At 55.9% G+C, this 9423-nt stretch overlaps 1 protein-coding gene and 1 long non-coding RNA gene across 8 annotated transcripts in view; one reads left to right on the plus strand and one right to left on the minus strand.

The window, feature by feature from the left end:
- The window catches only part of LOC121107073, a 13305-nt gene continuing 3882 nt past the window's right edge, over positions 1-9423 (plus strand). The window contains exons 1-4 of one of the 5 annotated variants that reach the window (XR_005840465.2): positions 33-442; positions 518-666; positions 1137-1296; positions 3552-3731. This is a non-coding gene — a long non-coding RNA (uncharacterized LOC121107073). Of the gene's footprint in view, positions 443-517; positions 667-1136; positions 1297-1615; positions 1975-3551; positions 4950-9423 lie in introns of those variants that run through there. The other 4 variants (XR_005840470.2, XR_005840471.1, XR_005840469.1 and 1 more) reach the window with 4 other exon arrangements.
- Positions 6043-9417, minus strand: LOC121107063 (zinc finger CCCH domain-containing protein 11A-like). 3 transcript variants are annotated; one of them, XM_040649249.2, is made up of 6 exons: positions 8418-9247; positions 8008-8131; positions 7681-7743; positions 7425-7511; positions 6794-7132; positions 6043-6456 (listed from the first exon to the last, which is right to left on the minus strand). In XM_040649249.2, the coding sequence occupies exons 1-6, from the start codon at positions 8469-8471 to the stop codon at positions 6365-6367; spliced, it is 759 nt and encodes a 252-aa protein (XP_040505183.1). In that variant the 5' UTR covers positions 8472-9247; the 3' UTR covers positions 6043-6364. The 3 variants fall into 3 exon arrangements, with proteins under 3 accessions (XP_040505183.1, XP_040505182.1, XP_040505181.1); XM_040649248.2 differs by lacking the exon at positions 8418-9247 and adding an exon at positions 9254-9417 and having other exon boundaries at positions 6044-6456; positions 7681-8131; XM_040649247.2 differs by having other exon boundaries at positions 6044-6456; positions 7681-8131.

Genomic DNA, 9423 nt, shown 5'->3' on the forward strand with positions numbered 1-9423 from the left:
GATATAGGGAGATATGAGGCTATAGGGGGTGTTTGGAGGATGTGGTCCTCTAAGGAGCTGTGTGGGTCCACAGGATGATCTGGAGCTATAGGGTGATCTCTAAAGGGATGTGGGGCTAGAAGGCTCTCCCTTCCTTCCTTTCCCCCCTTCCACAGCAGGGAGGATGAAATGCTAGTCATGAAATTGAAATTGGAACTGAAGTTGTCTTGGAATAGAATATGATGCTTTTGTGGTCTTCCATCTGAAACGTGTTTTCTCCTTGGGTTTAGGTAATCTGTTTATGTTTAATGATTATGTTTAATGATCTCATTTTGTTTCATAATGCCTTTTGAAAAGGTTTCAGTGTGCAGTCTGCTGATCCGAAAGAAAGAAGGCGGCTTTTGGAGGACTTGATCATCGCGAGTCGAGCTGCTGCTGAACCTCCCCTTCCAACATCCAGCAGGTGAGGACGCTGTGCATCTCAGCCCTCCCTCCCTGCACGGTAGCAGCGATTCTAATCAAACCTCTGAACTCCCAGGTTTGTTCTGCAGGCCCCGATGATGGCACAGGCATGAAAGAGCCCAGAGCTCGTCGCTGGGGAGAGGCTGCGTATGGCGTTGTGAAGGGAGAGATGGAGGAGGGGTTTGAGCAGCGCTGTGCAGGAATGAACGGCTGGTAAGAGAAGAGGTGTGTGTGCTGAGAGCAAGGGCTGTACGGCTCCTCTCTGTGTTCTCACAGGAAGTGCACGGCAGAGCTCCTTGCTCTCTGTTCTTTCTTGCAAGGCTGCGGCGCTTCAAAGTGCGCTGTGGGTGGGCAGCGCGATGACAGCCCAAGGGTGGCACCAGGAGATGCAGCGCAGCCCTCTGCAGCAGCAGGGTGCATTGATTGGTCTTGCTCATTCTTGAAGGAGAAGGTGTGTTTAGCTGCCAACTTTGGTGGCTCCATAGCATGTGCTGAAGGCTTTGGGGCCCTTCCTGTGTTCCTCACGTCCTGAGGCAGTGAAGGACTTCCCTTGCTCTGTAGGAATGGTTCCTGTGCAAGGGCATGGTCGTCTGCCTGTAGCAGATACTGAAGGTTGTGCTTTTGTGACTGCAGTGATGGAGTTGGCTTTAGAATGGCAATTGCACTCTGCTCACGTGCAGCTCTTTCTGACACAGGCAGGAGTTGGGCAGCGGTACTGCAGCTCCTCTGGCAGCTTTGCAGCACAGCTGGGAAGCAGAAGATGTGGATGTGGAAGAAGAAGTCCGTTGCTGGGACGTTCCCCTGTTCTTCCCCCAGCTGTCCCCTTGCCTCAGCCTGGATTCCCCTTGCGTTCCGGTAGGATTCCCTTCCATCCCCCTGGCTGCCCCTTGCTTTCCCCAAGGCTGCCCTTTCCTTTCTCATGACAGCCCACCCATCATTCCCTCAGAGCTCCAATATCCCTCCCAGTGTTTCCCAGCAAGACCCCTAGAGACACCCTGTAGCCCCCACAGAGCCCTGGAGCCCGTCAGGTACCCCCTCAGACCCAGTACACCTCCCCCGTAGCTGGCCCATACCCACATGGAGCCTCACAGTCCATAGCAGCACCCCATGTCCCCCACTGGACATGGGAATTCTCCTATTCCATTCCATGGAATCCTCCTATTTCCTCCCTCAGACCTCCTTTACACCTCCAAGATCCCCCCTGGGAACTCACTGACCCCCATGGTCCCTGACAGGACCCCATCAGCATCCCAGGACCCCCGTAGCCCACCTTTGGCCTCTCCTCCCCCTGACCTGCCTCCAGATCCCGTAGAACCTCACAGTGCTGTGGCATGGTTGGCTTCTGCAGGTGAGGAATGAGGAGCTGGAGAAGGTGTAGGGCACAGATGTGGGTGCAAGTGAAGTGGGCGGCACTGGGGATACTGGGGAACACGGATCAGAACATGGGAGGATTTGGGGAGGATAAGGGGATGTGGACCACAGCCTACAGGAGCAGAGTGCTTCACAGGAGAGGGAGAGGTGTGAGGTACAGATGGGACTTGTGGGTGCGGGGACGTGTACTGGCATGGGTACGTGGGGGGTCTGGGGCTCGTGGGGAGCGGTTTGGGGTCAGAATGGAGGATGTGGAGTGGTGTTGGAGTGCATTCATTGATTTCTTCCTGAGAGGGGATTGGGGTTCCCTGTGGCCCAAAGGTGGAGCCCTGATCAGTAAACCCACATGAGCCCAGAACCCCATAGAACTCCGCGTGACCCCAAGGCATGAAATGACCCATAATCCTGTGAGCACCGTAAGCCCATATTAGGCTGTGGGCAGGGATGGGTCTGTTCCTGGCTTGTTCAGGGGGTACTATAAGGTGGCTCTGGGGCCGCTGTAGGTCAGCAGCCTGTATATTCCCCTGACGCTCATCTTGCCTCATCTTGGGGGGCAAGATGGAGGTCGAGGGGTTTGTTGGGGGTAAGGAAGAGGCTTCATGAGTGTATCCCATAGCTGCCCAGAGCAGCCGCAGAGCCATCCTAGAGCAGCCCCAGAGCAGCCCCATCACTGCCCACAGCCCGTGGCCAGCAGCAGTTCCACCAGCAGCAGTGTGTTGGGTAAAGGCAGCTCCCAGGTGTGGCTCTGCTCCAAAGCTGCCTCAGAGTTCTCCTGAAGCCCTCCCATAGGCGTCCTTTAGCTGCCCCACAACCCCGTGAGGCTTCCCTACATCCCAGCACATACACCCAAGTGCCTGTGGGGTGTGCAAGAAACGCTCTCGTCCCTGATGTTCCACCTGGAACAGCTCTCAGTGCAGCAGCAATGCTCATTCCTGATTGCTGTGGCGTTACTGCACTCTGCTCTGTGAGCTCCTTCTGCTCCTGTAGCTCTCCTCCCATGGCACCCACTGCTCTCCTGTTCCCCCTTGGCTGGGCACTGCAGGCTCACAGTCTCCACCACGCATCCGCTGTGCAGTTTTTCCAGGTGTCGTCTATGGCCAACGTGTTCCTTTCGGGCTGATTGTGTGCTTTTCTATGCAGACAGGCAGGCAGGATTTCTTGCAGCTGTTGCACGTGCTGGGTCTCATGCTCCGTCCTGCAGCTGTGCCTTATCTCGTGTGCACTCTCCACCTCCCCCTGGTCAGAACGTCCTGGCCCTGCTGTGCTCTGCTCAGCATCTGTCTGCTGCACAATGACACAGCTGTCACACTGAGCCTGCCTTGTGCTATCCCTGCAGATGATCCATGATTTCCTCTGCCACTCTCCCACCCGTAACCGCTCGGGTGCTTTCCAGCAGCACACAGCTGGCACACAGAGCCATGCTGACCACGGCAGGGTGCAGCTCCTTGTTGCAGTCCCGTAGCGGTGGGTGGCCGTGCCAAAGGGGGATCCCACCGCTGCTGCTCTCCATCCTTCTGCGCTCGTTCTGCACCACCGTGCATTCCTTCCTCCTCGTGCTGCGCTGCCCTCAGAGTGCTCTGCCCATTTCTCGGGGTCGTTGCAGCAGCTGCTGCAAGTGCTGATGTTGGAGCAGTTTCTTCTCCACCGCGAGATCCCTTCCAAGAGGCACTGCCCCTACTGCTGCAACGGCCCCAGTCTGGGATGCCCTTTTGTACGGAGTTGTGTTGTTCGTTCTGCAGCTGACTTGGATTTCTTCTGCCACTGTCCCGTGAAGGAGTTGATTTGCTTCAGTCCATCCCTGCTCTATTTGTGGTTCAAGCCAAGCTCCAGTCCCTTCCCCGGTCTCAGTGGGATCAGTTTGTTCTGTTCTCATCCACGTACAGAAACAGAAGCTACCAACCCACCAAACCCTGGGACAGGTATTTCCCTACAGAAGCATTCATGTCCTTCTGCTGGCCCTTTGCCCAATTCCCAGCTCCCCAAACTGAGGCGTACGGCTGAAGCCCACCCCATGGCTTCTTTGGGGCAGCAGTCGGGCAGCCCCACCCCGAGGAGGAGATGCCTTTTCCCTGCATGCAGCTGGTTCTACGTACACATGGGGTGAGGAGTGGGGCGTGAGTCACATGGGGGTCCTGCAGGGTCACAGAGTTAGGGGTTGATGTCGGACTATGGGGTCAGATTGCGTTCAGGATCACAGTGATGGGGTTAGATAAGGTGGTAGGGTCAGATGGGGTGACATGGAGTTACGGATCACATGGGTTGTATGGTCGGGGTGAGGTGGGGGCAGGGATCCCAGAGTTATGGGCCACATGGCGTTGGGTTGCAGCGTGATGGGGGCAGGCAGAGTCAGGGAGTCACAGGGTCACGTGGGGGTATTGTTCCCCCAGGGCTGTGGGTCACATGCAGCCATGGGGTCACGCACATAGAGGGCGATGAGGTCATCTTGGGTTATGGCTCATGTGGGGTTACGGCTCAGGGCCCCACCTTTGGGCCACAGGGACCCCCAGTCTCCTCTCTGGATGAAATGAAACCACTCCAACACTGCCCCACACTCCCTCTCCTCTTTTTACCTTAAACCGCTCCCCACATACTCCCATACCCCCTACGTCTCCATACTACCCCATGCCCCTGTGTCCCTCCTGCAGACATCTTGTTTTCTCCTGAACAGCGTTCTGCTCCTGCAGCCCGTTTCTCCATATCCCCCAATGTCCCAATGTCCCCCACAAACCACCATAGCTCCTCAAGGACCTTCTCCCGGTACACCTCCCCCCAGCAACCAGGGACCTCACAGAGCACCACAGTACCCAGCAGCACCCCACGGCCCTAACTGGGCTCCCACTGAACCCCCCTGTTTTCTCCCTCAGACCTCCCTTACCCTCTTAGCCCCCCCAGGTTCTCAGACTCCCACAGTCCCTGACAGGACCCCCATAACCATACCAGGACACCCATAGCCCACCAACGAGGAACCCTGCAGCAATCCACATCTCCGGATGGTGCTCCAGCTGTGCACCAATGCGTTCATTCAAGAGAGGAGAATGGATGAGCGTAATGGGGCGCCTCTCCTCCTGACATTGCCCACCGCCTGCGTGTTGGCTGTGCCGTGCCAGCAGCATTTTGTCCTTGAACTGTGAGTGCAGGTATGCGTGCATACGGGGGTGTGCAGAGATGGTGCTGAACATCAGAGCGTGCATTGCACGTGGCTGTGTGCACGGTGCTTGCAGGTGAAAATTTTGCATGTGTGTGCATGCACATGGCTGTGTGCAAGGCTGGAGCTGTGCTCGTGTCGTCGTGCACATGGGTGTGCAGAGGGAAGGAGTGCACGCATGTGTGTGTATGCATGAACACAGGAGAGTGCATCAAGGTCGTTGCACAAGGCCTTTTGTTTTATCACACTTTTGCGTGCCCGTGGATGGAGTGCGCACATACAGCTGTGCAAGGATGCACTTGCTCGTGTGTGTGAATGCACAGGTGTGTGTGTGGGGAAGTCTTTGCACTTGGGTGTATGGTTCTGCACACATCCCTGCACACAGATGCGCATGCAAGGGAGCAGTGGAGACTTATAGGAAAAGATTTCTTGGGGCTTTGGAACTCCCGTGAGAGTGCTGGAGAGCACAGGGCCGGGAAGCACAGCTCCGCAGCACTGCGCTCTGCACAACAGCCTGCAGGACGGCACGGAGCACTGACAGAACCAGGACACAGCGCCATAGCAGGCACTGCAAAGGAAACAGCTCCATCCCAGCCGCAACAGTGACAGGCAGGCAGGCACTGGGGAGGGCTGCACGGCAGAGGGACGCCCTCTGAGTGCCACAACATGGAGCACTGTCTGCAAGCAGAACAGTGCCGGGATGGCAGCCTGGTGGTCCTAAGCTGCAGAGATGATGCTCTGGACCAACAGCCTGTCATTTTTTCAGAGAACGCCGTCCTTTTGGTGAACTTTGCTCATTGTACACCCGTCATCACAGCAAAAAACACTCGGTGCTGCCCTGGGAAACTCAGCAATGTCCACAGCGTTGCCCTCCAAGTTAGCACACTCGTGACCAGGCTTTGTTCCCTGCAGCTCTTTGCACGTGCTTTGCAGACAGTCTGCCTGTGGGCAGTGCAAAGGACTGCTGCCTCCGTTGCATCACTGGATGGCAGCATTCGCTGACGGAGCTGTGGCAGTTCTCACTGAGTGCCGCGAGACCAATAACGAGGAGGTGGTGCAGCAGCTCTCCGAGTGCCGCTGGACAAATCAGGCCGTGCGCTGTCTGTGAATCTATAAATTTGACTGGTGTTTAATGACTACGTTTGAAGGTGGAGTGCTGAGATGGGCGGCACTCAGTGCTGCCCTGTAACGCCGCGCACTGCAGAAGCTGCTTCCTGCTTATGCTCCTCCTCTCAGTCCTTCAGCTGCAGCTTCTGCATCATCTCCACAAGGCTGTCCACTGCGGAGGCCTGGGAAGAAACGGAGCGAGGGTAGAAACAGGACACCACTTCCCTCGGGATTTTACAGTCTCTTCCTTTCATGTGTGACAGACAGAGGCCCTGAGAACAACAAGAGCCGTGTCTGTGTTCACCAAGGACTCACCTCTGCACGTGCAGCAGCAGCTCTGAGGGCAGCCTTCTTCAGCTCCACTCTCCTCTCTTTCTGTCGCTGTCTTCTTGCTATAAGGCAAAAAAAAAAGATGAATGCATTTTGTCATCAGCAGAACCTCAGAAACATTGGTGCCGTACAAGCAGAAGGCAGCAAAAAGACAGAGGAAATGGGACTAGGAAGCCTCCCAGTGAATGACATTTCCAGGGGAACGTGCAGAAGACCACCATGAAGTTAACGAGAAGAGACAGGGTTACACATTCTGGCACCTCACTGCCTTTGGACTTTGTTGCCTTCCACTCTTTTTCCCTCCATGGAGTAGGAAAAAGCAAAGCCAACCCTAAGCAAACTCAGTGTGCTCGCACAGGGAAATGCCTCAGCACGGCGGGTACCACAGCACCTTCTCACCTCTTTGCTTGGAGCTCCGCGCTGCAGCAGGCCCAGGGTGTGCTGCTGGAGCCGGCACGCCGTCTCCACTCGGCCCCCTCACTCTCTTATTGGAAGGCTGCTGAGCTGCTGTTGGTTTCCCTTCCTCCAAGGCCTTGCGTTTATATCCAGCCTGGGTGTTGGAGACAGAGCGGGGGCACACGGCAGGGGAAGGTCTTCCCCCTGTGCTGGGACCTGGTCTTCTAAGAGGACCTCCAGCCTGGAGAGGAGCTTGAGCTGCTGCTCTTTGACATGCTCTCTCAGTATGGACCTGCTGGACCACTTTGACATAGATTTTGTCATTTGGCTCAGCACCAATCTCTGTTAAGAAAGGAAAAATAAGGAGATTCAATGAGAGCCCAACACTACTTTCCGTCTGCAAAACGGGTCACAATACCAGGACATCTCATCTCGAGTGCTCACGGTCATGGATCATAGGATCTTGGCTGGACTGTGGGTTCACATTTCTAATCAGCACAGGAATGCTTACTGTACATGCCAGGGATTAAGACCACAACCAACACACAACGGCCACAGTCCCAGGAAAGGATGGACAGAAAGCCTCACTAGAGAGACAGTGCACCAAACCCAGGTGCCTGCTGTGTGTCCGTACCTCTCTTTGGTGCTGTGCCACACTGGGCGCTTCTGCCTTGCCTTTCTGCAAGGCTGCGCTTTGCTGGAAGGCCGCTCGCATCAGCTTCTGGCAGAAAGGAGACAAGAAAGACATGAAGAGCATCTCTGTGGCGGAAGATTTGAGCACAGCCAACCACAGTCTTCTAATCCTCAAGAGCAGTTTCTTCAGCTTGCCTTTCTGCTGCTACAACATTATGCCGCTTCTGCAGTCAGCACAGCTCACAAGAGCTTCTTACCTGCGGAGGCTTTCCGTTTCCAGCCTTGCCCAGCACCACTCCACGGACGCGCAGGCTCCGTCCCTACAACAACAGATGGTGTGTTGATTTCACAGACACCAGCAGGCAGCAGAAGTACTGCCCAGTATGCCCACGTCCCCCCAGAAAACAGAAAGAGGCTACTTGGACAGCCCAAACACAAACTGATTGATAGTTCACTTCTCACTGCTCCTTCCTGCACTCCAAATGCATGCTCATTTGACATCCCCTGAAGCGCTGCACCCGCCCAGAAGGAATACTCAAAATTCATTCCTCCACACTTCACGACAGAGGGCTGAAGAAACTCACTTCTGTATGGCATGAAGGACCGTCCGTCCCTGTTGCGTCCCTCTGTGCGCTGGAAGGCGCGGTGGGATCTCTGGCAGCCTGCTGGCTGCTGCTCCCAACCGCGGGGAACCGCGCCGCGCCGCTTCTGAAGAGAGAAAGGAAGAAACGGTGGTGGGAACGGGCAGCCAAGGCTTGCAGAGAGGTTCCAGATCGTGCCAGAGAGGGGATATCAGAGTGCTGAGACACTGATTATCACTAAGGGAAAAGACGGCCTGAGCCACGTCCGCGTTGTTAGCCCAGGCTGTCAGCAGTGAGCGCTGAATGCAACTGGTTACTGAGGTCACCAAGGACCAGCAGGGCTCCCCCTGCTCCGTCCCTTCCCCTTGAGAGCAAGAGAAAGGAAGAACCAAGCAGAAGAAGCCCAGCCATACCTTGCCACTCAGACGGCAGCAATTGGAACCGCGGTCGTCTCCGTGCTGAGACATGGCCGCTGAAGGCTCAGAGGATGATGAAGTTCCCAGGCCTCTGTGCACAGGAACTTCCCCGGCCCTTGCAAAGAGCTGGCTTCCCTCTTCCTCCCACTGCCTCGATCCCAAAATCTCCCTTGGGACAGGAACCCTGCAGAGAGTACCGACGAGTGCACACGCGGTGCTTCTGACGGGCTCTCACAGGGTGATCTGTTCCACAGAAGGCCCAGAGCTCAGCCTCGGTGTGCAGCACGCTCACCAGAGCACCAGCTCTGCTCACCAGCTGTGGCGGAAACGCTCCCACCCCAGCAGTGATTGTGACCTCAGCGATTGCCCGCATCGCTTCCGTGCTTTCATCATAAGCGAAGGAAATGGATGACTCCCTGATCCACATCTTAGGAAACCAACACCAGGGTCACCCAGTGGGGTTATTTGAATAATGGAGAAGTGAAGATGACTCTTGTGCAGCCCAATAAAAACTAGTCAAGACCAGTATGGCCTCCGAGTGGTCATTGGAGTCCCAGGGGAACCCATAGAAAACGAAACCCAGGGCCTGTGCCAGCATCTGTGTTTGGGGCTTTGAGTCCCAGGGCTGATGTCAGCCTCTCCGGCTGTGGCTTTAAGTCCCAGGGCCAGTGCTGGGCTCCCCGCCTGTGTCTGTGGCCTCAGGCCCTTGGCTGCTTCTGGCCTCTGCAGCTGGGGTTGTGGCTTTAAGCCCCTGGACTGGTTCCAGCCTTTCAGGCTGTGGCTTTGGTCCCATGGATTGGTACCAAATTTGAAGAAACCAACAGGAGGCTCACCCAATGGGGTTCTGTGAAGCATCAGAAGAGAGAAATACACACGATAATTGTGTAGCCAGGCTGGGTCACCCTCTCGCTCAGGCGCTGCATGACTGGAAGCAGGAGTTGTTTCCCTCAGGCTGCATCCAGACTGGGGTCATTGGAGACAATGGGTCTATGGGGTCTATGGG

Source organism: Gallus gallus, chromosome 17 (assembly GCF_016699485.2).
Source record: "Gallus gallus isolate bGalGal1 chromosome 17, bGalGal1.mat.broiler.GRCg7b, whole genome shotgun sequence".
In the NCBI taxonomy this organism is placed as follows: Eukaryota; Metazoa; Chordata; class Aves; order Galliformes; family Phasianidae; genus Gallus; species Gallus gallus.

Bases quoted from the DNA above. Each gene is read 5' to 3' on its own strand.
- LOC121107063 (XM_040649247.2), bottom strand. From the start codon at position 8,471: ATGTCTCAGCACGGAGACGACCGCGGTTCCAATTGCTGCCGTCTGAGT. The intron at 8,132-8,417 runs GTATGGCTGGGC...TTCTCTCTTCAG, and splicing joins GCTGCCGTCTGAGTGGCAAG to AAGCGGCGCGGCGCGGTTCC. The intron at 7,512-7,680 runs GTAAGAAGCTCT...CCTTTCTGCCAG, and splicing joins GAAACGGAAAGCCTCCGCAG to AAGCTGATGCGAGCGGCCTT.